The sequence below is a fragment of the Cynocephalus volans genome, chromosome 8 (genome assembly GCF_027409185.1).
Source record: "Cynocephalus volans isolate mCynVol1 chromosome 8, mCynVol1.pri, whole genome shotgun sequence".
NCBI lineage: Eukaryota > Metazoa > Chordata > Mammalia > Dermoptera > Cynocephalidae > Cynocephalus > Cynocephalus volans.
The window spans coordinates 103,883,537-103,896,156 of NC_084467.1; the positions used below are offsets into that span (position 1 = coordinate 103,883,537).

The 12,620-nt window shown below is 34.9% G+C and overlaps 1 protein-coding gene across 2 annotated transcripts in view; it reads left to right on the forward strand.

Moving 5' to 3' along the window:
- The window catches only part of MAN1A2 (mannosidase alpha class 1A member 2), a 199,182-nt gene that overhangs the window by 45,007 nt on the left and 141,555 nt on the right, over positions 1–12,620 (forward strand). For both annotated transcript variants that reach the window (XM_063103756.1, XM_063103757.1), the window contains exons 2-3: positions 3,720–3,975; positions 7,622–7,718. In XM_063103756.1, the coding sequence (XP_062959826.1) occupies positions 3,720–3,975; positions 7,622–7,718 (353 nt within the window). The remainder of the gene's footprint in view (positions 1–3,719; positions 3,976–7,621; positions 7,719–12,620) is intronic.

Sequence of the window (12,620 nt, forward strand, 5' to 3'; positions counted from 1 at the left end):
GTATATCAGTGTGGTTGGTGCTGATGAAGAGAGTAGGCAGTAAGTGAAAGAAGGAAACTAAGTTAAGGACTTTTCTAGACTTTTGATCCGTGTGTCATCTTATCCAATCCTCCGAACTGTCTTGCTAGGTTGTTGGGGGACTTTTTATAGATGAGAAAAGGAGGCTTAGAGAGGTGACGTACGTCTAATGCCACACAGCAAAAAAGTGGCAGGGTTCTGCCACAGGCTTAGCTGATAGCATAGTTAGAGGCATTTCCTCTTTGTCAGTTTGCTGCATGGCTTGCTAATAAGGGCATGCAGAAAAGGTGGACTCTAAGTAAGTTTTGTTGTGTTAGGCATCTCTATTGCAGAACTTCTCAGGGCCTTTAAAATACCCATATGTATTGTGAGGTTCTGAGAAGGGATATTGGATGCATTGTGTACTGTATTCCTCAGTCCCCTCAGGGGCAAGTAATACCTGTCTGTGTAGGTTCACTGGTGGGCAAAATGCTTTCCAGAGTGATGCCTATGAACCATTGCAAACATGGTAGTGGCTTCCACATGCCAATCAACAGTAACATGGGCAACATGGTGCTTGGAGCTAGAAATAGAGAGCTTGGCTCCCAGTGGAAATTCCCCCACTTGTCATAGGGCAGAAATTGCCTTTGAAAGAACAATTCCTCCCCATTTCATGTTGCTCTTTCTTGGGGCTCAGTCCCAGGCCCTCTGCTTTTCTGAATCTGTGTGCATGCTTACACACTGAGTGGGTGAATTGGGAAAATTCTCAACTGTAAGTAACAGAACACCCAACTGACAGTTATTCCACAGATTCTGAAATTTGGGGACAGGCAGTTGAGGGCCCTGGCAGTAACTCAGTGATAGCAGGCACTTTCCCTCTTTCTCTTCTTCTGTTTTGAATCATGTTAGCCATTTGTCCTCAGGCTTATTGCCTCTTCATTGCAAGATGGCTGTCATAGCTTTAGGCATCACAACATTTGAAGATAGGAATAGGTAGTTGGGTAGGTTTGAATTTAGCAGCTAAAAAGGGCTTTTTCTCTCGGCTCTGTCCATTTCTAATCCATAAAGGAAAATATTTCCCAGTAGTCCCTTTTGCCTCTTTTGCAGGAATGGTGTTATGTGGCTACCCCTAGTTTCAAGGGCAGCTAGGAAAGACTTGATTGATATAGATGGATTATGATCTGTTCTCTGGGGCTAGGCAGAATGTTTTTCTGTTGGTAAGGAGTGCGGTGTTGGAGGTGGGGGGCAGATTGAAAGGCTCTTGGGTTGTCTGCCTGTGTTGAAATTGGTTATCTTTTATAAGACTTTATTCAGCACCTGTGTGCTGATAGTGCCCTCATCTGCCTGAGTCTCCTGAACAAACTGGCCCACATGTCAGTTCCTCTTGGGTTTACTCAGGGGCCAACCTTGGCTCTCCCCTGCCCTATTCCTCCCATATCTAGTTTGTGTGCAGGCTCCATGGATTCTTTCTCCTTACTGAATGACTTTGTGTGTTCCTGACTCTCTAGCCGTGCTGTGCCCCTCCCCATTTTCTCTCTCCTGTTTTCCTTATTAGTACCTTCTCATGGCTAGCAGTGCAATTTTCTTTTTCTCTAAACATTTAACATTTTGTTATTAATATTAGATTGTAAATGAATATTTTCTCTTTTTGTATACGGTTTATGATTTAACACATGTACACATTCATGTAAACACCCTCATAATTAGGATATGTAGCAACTCTATCCAAAAAAACTCCCTAGTACTATTTTTTTTATAGTTAACCCTCCCCCATCCATAGCTCCTGGCTACCACTGATATTCATCATCCTTATATTTTTGTCTTTTATTGAGAATGTAGTGCAAATGGAACGATATAGTATGCAATCTTTTGAAACTGGCTTCTTTTACTCACATAAAATGCATTACCTTTGAGATGCATTCAAGTTGTATATATGAATAATTCACTTTTTTTTATTGCTGAGTCGTATTCCATAGTGTGGATATACCACAGTTTGTTTAATTATGTGCTTGTTGAAGGACATTTGGATTGTTTCCAGTTTTTGCCTACTATGAGTAAAAGCTGCTGTAACATTTGTGTGTAGGCTTTTTTTCCCCTCAATTTTTTTATAGTGGAAAAATACATGTAACATAAAGTTTACCATCTTAACTATTTTAAAGTGTACAGTTCAGTGGTATAGGTTGAGCATCCTGAATCTAAAAATCCAAAATCCAAAATGCTTCAAAATCTGAAACTTTTTGAGCTCTGACAAGACACTCAAAGGAAATGTTCATTGGAGCATTTTGTATTTTGTATTTTTGGATTAGGGATGCTTGATCAGCATAATACAAATATTCCAAAGTTTGAAAAAGTCCAAAATTCAAAACTCTTCTGTTCCCAAGCATTTCAGATAAAGGATAGTCAACCTGTATTAAATACATTCATATTGTTGTGCAATCATCACCACCGTCCAGCTCCAGAAATCTTTTTATCCTGCAAAACTGAAACTCTATACCCATTAAACAATAACTCCTTATTACATCTACCTTCATTCCCTGGCTACTACCATTTTACTTTCTGTCTCTGTGGTTTTGCCTTGTCTAAGTACCTCATGTAAGTGGAATTATGCAGTATTGTCTTTTTGTGACTGGCCTGCGTATAGGTTTTTGTGTGAACATAAGACTTCATTTCTCTGAGATAAATGCCCAGGAGTACAATTGCTGTGTTCTATGATAATTGCATGTTTAATTTTTTTAAGAAGCCACTGAACTTTTCCAGAGTGACAGTACCATTTTACATTTTTATCAGCAATGTTGTAAGTCCAGCCATCTGCAGAGTTGAATTAAATTTCTAGAGAGGTGACTCTGGTCACTTTTGGGTTAGGTGTGTTTACTCTTAGAGTAGTTATCACTGGCCGATTTGGAAAATAGTGGTTGACAATAAGCACCACTCCTGTAATCATTCATGTGGATTGGGGTGGATGTGGAGAGAAGATTGAACTCTACAAAAGGAGGCCTTGGTAGAAAACCCAGTTAGGTGTCCACTACGGTTGTGGTTTCCAAACCTGTGTGTATATCAGAATCATCTGAGGGGTTCTTCATAATACAGATTCATGGGTTTCATACAGACCTACTAAATTGGTATCTGTATTTTTATCAAGGGCTCAAGAGAGTTTTACGTAGTCATGCCCACATTATTTGGGAACTGTTGCTCTGTAAGATCTATGCTGTTTCCAAAATTTAAAAGTTTTAAAAACATATGCTATACCACCTACCAAATGAAAAATTTCCCATTCTCTTCCTATCTTTTTCTTTAGCTCTATGTTTATATTTCTGTCCCCTCTCTGATATTTAATTCTATTTTTTATTTTCTCTTCTCCATTTAGTTTTTCACTGGTCTCTATTTTTTGCATGTGTCTACTGATAAATTACTGATTGCTTTTTTTCTCTGTTCTTACTTAGCCCTGAAATTGTAACTTTGTTTCTAGATTCTCTCTTCCTCTGCTGTTTAGTGTTTGCTCTTCAGCGTCCAGTGTTCATTTTATTTTTCATACCAAGTTTTATTTATTCTCTTCTTTGGGTGGATCTGAGTCTCTCTCACTGATAATTCTTAACTTTCAATGGCAAGAGTAGAAAATAACTGTTAGAGTTTAATGGAGGAACCTTTAAGTTGTATGTCTAAAGGTTGAAGTTCTTAAGAAGGCTCACCAGTCTTTTTTTTTTTTTTTTCTCCTTTTCTCACAGGGAAGAAGAAGAACGTCTGAGAAATAAAATTCGAGCTGATCATGAGAAGGCCCTGGAAGAAGCAAAAGAAAAATTAAGGAAGTCAAAAGAAGAAATTCGAGCAGAAATTCAGACAGAGAAAAATAAAGTAGTCCAAGAAATGAAGACGAAAGAGAACAAGCCACTGCCACCAGTCCCTATTCCAAACCTTGTAGGAATAAATGGTGGAGACCCAGAAGATAATGACATAAGAAAGAAAAGGGAAAAAATTAAAGAGGTAATAAGCTGAGATTTGTGATATGGAGTGGTAATGGATATGTATTTGACTGGAGATTATATATATATTTATATTTATATATATTTATATCATCTCTGGTGTCATACTTTGATCTTGTTTGTTCTTCAATCTTAGTTGTAGTTCAGTTTCCAAGTTGGCAATAAGGACTAGAACTCTGTCTTTTTCTTAATATTGATTATAATATGATTATTGGACTCAAAATTTTTTTATAAGGTTCTTAGGATGGTTACATCCCTCACCCTGTGTTCACAGATCTTTTGAAATTCAGCATTTTATAAATAATAGATTCATGTGTAATTTATCATTGAATAAGCCATTTCCTAAGTGTTCAGTTACAAGGGACTCTACTAGATACTTTGGAAATCTCTTCATAAACATGCTTCTAAAGAGTTAGTGTTATATCTGCTGTCATTTAAGGAACATGTCATGATACCTCTCAACCATACGGTGGATTAAGAGCACATTTCTTCCAAAGACTGGGTGGAAGAAAGGGAAAGGATCGATCTCAAAATTCTGTACATTTGTTTAACCTCAGAAGTCTTTCAGTTTGTTTTTCTAGGAATTACTTAGAGCTAAAGACAATGTGGGGGGTAATCTAGTGAATATTTGAACTAAAATTTGCTAATTAGAATTACTGATAATTCTGGGTGGAGTTTGCAGTTGTACTGCCTATGAATAAAAAGATTTTGTCAGAGTATAATAGCATCAACAACATTTCAAAAACCTTGTTTATTATTAAATAATACATTTAGTTCACATAGTCAAATATCTATTTGAATATATTCAAGTAATGGCTGTAGAAGGTTTAGCAGATATTTTAAGCTTGGCCTTATGAGTTATTAGAAACCTTGACTTTAATGGACTCAGAATAGAGCTATATTCTGATTTTACCTCACATCTAAGTCTGTGTTTTATACATAGACTGCTTAAGGCAATTTCTTTGGACAGTGTCACGGAGACATTGGTAGATTTTTTTTGAGATGCCTGACTTGCTTTTTTCAGATGTCATTACAATTTATTGAATGCTTTCTCATATATAATAATGCAGACCACTAACCATGTGTGTTCCAGGGACTCCAATATGGCCCTCATGTTCAGTAATTTATAAGAAATACTCACAGACCTTAGCATATAGAAATACATTTGATTCTAGTTTGCTGAAATTATATCATGTTATTTTACTGAAGTCATTTATTAATTCTAGTGGCCTTTTTTGTAGATTGCTTGGAATTTTCCTTGTGCAGTGTCATGTTCTTTCTAATAGAAGTACTTTTCCTTTTTCCGTTTTGATTTTTATACCTTTTATTTTTTTTCTCTTGCCATATTGTGTAGGCTAGGACTTCCACCATATTATTGAAAAGAAGTAGTGAGAATGGACATACTAGATTTGTTCCTGACCCTAGGGGTTAAACATTTAGTCTTTTACCAATGAGCGTAATGTGTTAGCTGTAGGTTTTGAAGATGCCACTTATTAGGTTGAGGAGGTTTCCTTGTAGCTTACTGAGAGTTTTTGTCATGAATGGGCATTGAATTTTGTTAAATTCTTTGCCCACATTTTTGTCTAGATGATTGTATTATTTTACCCCTTTATTTTGTTAACATGGCTATATTGATTGGTTTTTAAATGTTAAATTAGTTTTATATTCCTGGGTTAAAATGCACTTGGTCGTGGTGTAGTATCCTCCTTACATATTGCTAATTTTTGTTAAGGAATTTTGCACCTGTGTTCTTGAGATATATTAGTCTTGAATTTTCTTGTAACATGTGCCTGATTTTGGTGTTTGAGTAATTTTGGATGTGTAAAACAAGTTGGAAAGTGTTTTAATGAATGGTATGCTGTGAAATGAATAGGTTTTTGATATACCACAGTCTAGTATTATGTAATTCAGCTGATATATAATTAAATACTCTGCTATTGTACAGCTCAGAAATCCTTGGTTTGTAAGAGACTCAGCTCAAACAAATTGATATACAAATATTTATTAGCTTAATGGCTGTAAACTAGGGCTTCAGTCTTGGCTGAATTCAAGTCTGTAGATATAATTGTCAGTAATACACATCTGTCTTTGCCTCTCTCATTCATCCATCCATCCATCCATCCATTCATTCATTTGGTGGCTTGGTATTATAACACCACTCTCTAACTGACCTAACTGGCCAGTCCAATAAATGTTTTATTTAAATATTTAAATGCCACATGCTACAATACCTGATACAAGTATGTAAAGTATATTCAAAATTTGAAATTACTCAAAATATTAGGAATTGTATTGATTCACATATATGTCTCTAAACATTAAACATTTGGTTTTATAACTAAATGTATGAGTGACTTCCTAGTTTTGTAACTAAATGTATGAGTGAGTGACTTCATCTCTTTTGTTTTCACTATTTATTTATTTTCATTGTACATCCTTATGGGGTAAGGTTTGTTGTTTCAATACATTTATGTATTAAATAATGATCCAATCAGAATAGTTAGTATATCTATCACCTAAACATTTATTATTTTTTTGTGGTTAAAACATTCAAGATCCTCTTTGCTGGCTATCTTTAAATATATAGTGCAATATTATTAGCTGTTGTCACCCTAGAGCACCAGAACTTATTCTTCCTATCTGTTTGTAACTTTGTGCTGGCCTACCAACCTTTCTCCTTCCCACTCTGCCCCCTCCCTTTCCCTACCTTTGGTAACCACTATTCTACACTCTATTTCTCTTTTTTTAAAAAATCTTTTTTAATTGACCTATGATAATTTTGTATATTTGTGGAGTACAACGTGATATTTGAGTACATTCATACTGTGTACAATGATCATATCAGGGCACTTAGTATATCCATCACTTCAAACATTTTTCCCCTCTTTGTGTTGGGAACAATCTCTTTCTCCTTTTATTATTTAGTTTTTCCATGTTGAGAGAGAGTTAGCCCTTATCAGTTCCATGATTATATATTACATAGATCTTGAGAGAGCAGAATGAGAGTCCCTCTGTCTCCCACTGTCTGTAACAATATGTGTAAGAAGGACTTGATTGTCCTACTTGAATCTTATGTACTGAATCACTTTATCTAGGGCAGCGGTTGGCAAACTACAACCATGGGCCAAATTTTGCCTGTTGCCTGTTTTTTAAAAATAAAGTTTAATTGGAACACAGCTGTGCCCATTTGCTTACATATTATCTTGGACTGCTTTTTGCTATAATAGCAGAGTTAAAATGTGCTGATCTCTGGTCTAAGTGTAAAGGGTTTTCTAGCCACACTGAGTTAATTGGTGGTAGAAACAGGGTTCCTTGACTGTCAGCTCTGTTATAATCACAGTGAGAGAAGGGAAGCTGTTCCCAAAAGGATTGGCAGTTCTTAAAAGGAAAGAATGCCAAGCAGACATCTTCCTCCCAAGAAGAAGAACTTATCTATTAGATCCAATTTTTTTCTGTCATATAGAATGAGATTAAACATAGTTATGTGTGTTTTCACACCAATGCAAATGTTAATTGAATAATATACTAGTGAGGAGATCTAGGAGAATGGATAAGGATATAGTAAAATATCCCTAAGTTACATAAAATTTAAAACTAATAGTTTGTAAATAATTTAAGTTGATGGATTATAATTTTTCTCTTCTCAGATGATGAAACATGCCTGGGATAATTATAGGACATATGGATGGGGACATAATGAACTCAGACCTATTGCAAAGAAAGGACACTCCACTAACATATTTGGTAAGTTTACTTTCTAACTATTATTTCCATTTTCTGCCTCCATCTTTTAAAACAAGGTCTAACTTTTTAAAGTACTTTCTAAAATCTAAGTATTCTGTAGAACTATAATTTGAAGAAATGTATATTTTGCAAGTTTCATTCAAGATTTAGTTCCAGTTGCTTTGGAATTCACAGAGTATGTGGTAGATTTTCTATTTATATATAGATGCATTAGTCATTTATCTGAGTATTTTGAAGCTTTTCTCTGCATATTTTACTGTAATGTCACGAAAGGTAGGTATCTATTTATAATTTTTTCTTTGACGCAATACCAGTTGTGAAACTCAGGAAGAGGGAAAAGATAGGAAATTTCAGTAATGCTATGTACATTTAAAAAAAAAAAAAAAACAAAGAAGTAACATGCCAAAGGTGGTTTGGCTGGTAAATTGAGTGGATTGTGTTTTACATTCACAGTTCCTAAGGAAAAATTAACAATGTGTTGTGAATGAAGGTTTGAGGAAGAGTTGTGTTGATCTTGAGTTTGTTCTAACTTTCCACCTCTTTTGAACTCAGTCCACTTGTTACACTTCCCAGTTTAACCTACTCAAAGAGTAAGTTAACTTAACTAACTTAATTAACAACTTTTAGTAAACCCAGGGATAAGTCTTAAGAATTGCCAAGCTGTTCTTTGAACTCTTCACTCCTTTCTCTCATTTTAAATGCTTCCTGATGTGATGAGTATCTTTTAAGAAACAGTAGGTGAAGGCAAGAAAATTTTGTGAAGTAAGAAGAGACACATACTAGTTGTTGCAATGCAGTTTTCTTAATTTTAGTACACCATCACGATAATCCAAATAAAAGCAATTTTCTTTGTGACATTATGCGATACTTTTTCTAATGCTGTGATTTCCCTTATAATTTGTTTGTTGTTGCTTGTTTTCTGTCGAAAAGGAAAATGTCTTAAAAAATAATTTCTCATGTTTTTGAGAAGTTTACTCAGTAGCTACCAGAGATCTCATAATTTGATATTTAATTTAGCAGCTATCACTTAATGGAATAAAGTATATTTCCTCAGTAGAGGTTATAGATTGAAAAGTTCCTGTTGCTTTGTGGATGTCACAGTATGAGGCATTAGTGCACTAAAACATATTCTATTTAATGGTTAATTGAAATTAGATTTGCCCTTCAAGTAGCCATCCCTTTATATTAAACTCAGTGGTAAACTCTGAGCCCTTTTAAAGGATTGGAATATAAACATGAATTGAAAATAAAAACTGGTTGTTAATTTTCTACTTTTTTCAAACAATATTTCTTAGAACATCTTATGTATTAGCATTTATCAAATAGATACTGGTCCTGATCCTGCTTCAGTAAACTTTAAAGACAGAAAAAAATTAACTTCAACACATAGGGAAACATCCATTATGAAGATAACATTATAGTAAAATTGTAGAAAAAGCAAAAATGCAATCTGCAGAATTCCCAGTAGTCAAAATTAGGTGCTTATATCTTTTATTGTTTTTTGAATGGTTATATTTTTTTCCTGCCAAATAAGCTAAGTAGGAATAGATCCTTTATTGTATGTTTTGTCTTACTTTTGTAGATATGCCATGAGTTTATTAAAGGATTAATTTTTAAAGTTTGAGTTTGCTTCCTACTTAATCTGTTCCTTTTGTGCATCTTGTATTCTTGCTAGTATGATTTGAGTTTTTTAAAAAAATCTGTTTTTTACCTTTTCTTTTTATTTTTAATAGAAAATGTCTAAGAGAAGCGTAGTAGCTTTCATGTCTCATTTTACATCCCAAATTCAATATGCCTTTACAGAATCAGCATCTTGAAGTCAGGAGCTTTAAAAGTCCAGCCTTTCTATTACTATAGGAACATATAGATGGGTGTAGAACTTTTACTTGCAATATTCTAGATTATAGGGAAAACATTAACTTAAAACTTTTTCCTTTTTCTTAACCTTGATTACTAAATAATTCTTTTGTATGGTAACTGAAATCAGTGTTCCTCTGACTTCTGTCTACTTAGTCCTTGGCATCAGAGGACTCTTTACGTGCAGATAGCAGAAAATCCGTTGCACAATGCTTGATCTAAAAAGGAAATTTAATCAGCTCCGTGAAGTCCTGGTGTAGATCTGATTTCAGCTAGCCTTTTTTTTCTTTATACCTTTCTTCTCTTTTGCTGTATGTTGATGCCTTCAGGCTAGCTTAGCAGGATGGCAGCAGCAGTTTGAAGCTTCATATCTTCGTGTTGCCACATTTGTAGAAAAGAGAACACTGAAGAGAAGAGAGCACTTGCATTTCTTAGAAGCCTTTTCGAAAGACTCATTATTTCTTGTTGTCTCTGCTTGGGTCACCTGCCCATGGTTAAACCAAAAGCTGTATCTAGAAGGATGCGATATGTTCATTTGGTTTTACCTGGTTAGGGTCTGCCTCTGGAGATCATGAGTGAGGAGAGGGAAGAATTGCTGGATATAAGTCAGCACAGATACTAATTATTCAAACAGTGATTATTAATAGAATGAATTCTTTTTACTTAGGTATTCTAGAAAATTGGCAGAGTTTTGTTAGGGATAGTTTTTGTCTTTTACATTTAAAAAAGAGTACCTTTTGACTTTGCAATGATTTTAGAAGGGTGCTTTTTAGCACCCTTTAATTTCCATGTGTTTGTATGGATGTGTGTGTGTATGTGGATGTATGTGTATGTAAATAAATACTTTTAAAAAATTTTTGACTTAACTGTCATTTGATTTGTTAATATTTTATTGATGATTTTTGCTTCCATGTTCATGAGGGTTATTGTTCTGTACCTTTCTTTAACTGTCTTTGTCTTGTTTTGATATCAGGGTAATGCTGGCCTCAGGAAATGAGTTGGGAAGTGTTCTCTGTTCTTCATTTTTCTGGAAGAGATTGTTTAGGATCAATTTTATTTTTTCCTTAAATATTTAGTATAATTTGACTGTGAAACCATCTGCATCTGGATTGTTTTTTTTTTTTTTTTTTGACTGGTAAGGGGATCGTAACCCTCAGCACGGTGTGGTCTGCACCACGCTCAGCCAGTGAGCACACTGGCCATCCCTATATAGGGTCCGAACCTGTGGCCTCGGTGCTACCAGTGCTGCACTCTCCCGAGTGAGCCACGGGGCCGGCCCTCGATATTTTTTTTTTTTTTTGAAGGTTTTTAAACTAAATTTCTCTAATAGTAAGGATCAGTTTGTCTGTTTAACCTTGGGTGACATTTGGTAGTTTGTGGTTTTTAAGGAAGTGGTCTGCTTCATCTAAGTTGTGATTTTATTTGTGTAGAGTTATTTGGAGTATTGCCTTGTCATTTGAATGTCTGTGACAATATTGACAATCCCCTTTCATTCCTAATATTAGTAATTTTTGTTTTCTGTCATTTTCTTTGTCAGTCCTGCTAGAAGTGTATTAATTTTACTGATCTTTTCAAAGAAGCAGATTTTGGTTTCATTGATCTTTTTAATGTTTTCTTTGTGCTTTCAGTACCTTTGATTTCTGCTCTTATTTTCTTCCTTTTACATGATTTAAGTTGATTTTGTTTGTGCTTTTCCAGGTCCTTGAAGTAGAAGTCTAGGTTGTTGATTTGAGATCTTTTCTAGCGTAATTATTTAATACTATAAATTTCCATGCCAAGTGCTGTTTAAGCTGCATCCCAGAGATTTCGATATGTTGTGTTTTTATTTTCATTCAATTTAGTATGTTCTAAAATTTCCCTTGAGCAAGTTGTTTAATTTCCAAGTGTTTAGAGATTTCACTTTTATCCTTTTTGTTATTGATTGCTAATTTTAATTCCATTTTGGTCAGAGAATGTACTTCATATGATTTCAGTTCTTTTAAATTGTTTTAGGTTTGTTTTATGACCTGGAATATGGTTGGTGAATTTCCATTTGTGCTTAGACAGAATGCAAATATGTGTATTCCACTGTTATTGTGTGCAATGTTATATTGATATCAGTTAAATCCCATGGGGTAATGGGGTTGTTTGGGCTTTCTCTATACTATCTGATTTTCTGTGTAGTCATTCTGTCAATTACTGAGAGAGGGGTGTTGAAGACCCCAACTCTTATTTTGGATTTGTGTTTTACTAGTTTTAGTTCAGTCAGTTTTTGCTTCATGTGTTTTGAGGTGCTCTTGTTGGGTGTTTATGCATTTAGGATTGTTATGTCTTCTTGGTAGCACCACTAAAGCCCAAATACCAAAACCAGACAAAGATATTACAAGAAAAGGAAACTATCGACCAATATCCTTCATGAATATATACATAAAAATCTTAAATCAATCAAATCGTGGTCAATGTAAGTCAGCAATTATAAAAAATATAATATATTATGACTAAGAGGGATTTATCTGAGGGATATATGGTTGGTTTAACATTTGGAAATTGGCTAATGTAACTTAAGATATTAAGAGAATAAAAAGAGAAAAATCATATGATCTCAGTAGATGCAGAAAAAGCATTTAACAGCATTCAACATCCATCTCTGATAAAAACTCTCAGCACACTCGACTAGAATAAAATTTCTTCACTTTGATAAGGGAATTTGATAATAGGCATTTCTCTAAGGAAGATATCCAAATGGCCAACAGACATATGAAAAAATGCTCAACATCACTCAGCATCCGGGAAATGCAAATCAAAACCACATTGAGATACCATCTAACCCCAGTTAGGATGGCTAAAATCCAAAAGACTATGAACGATAAATGCTGGCGAGGCTGCGGAGAAAAAGGAACTCTCATACATTGTTGGTGGGACTGCAAAATGGTGCAGCCTCTATGGAAAATGGTATGGAGGTTCCTTAAACAATTGCAAATAGATCTACCATACGACCCAGCCATCCCACTGTTGGGAATATACCCAGAGGAATGGAAATCATCAAGTCGAAGGTATACCTGTTCC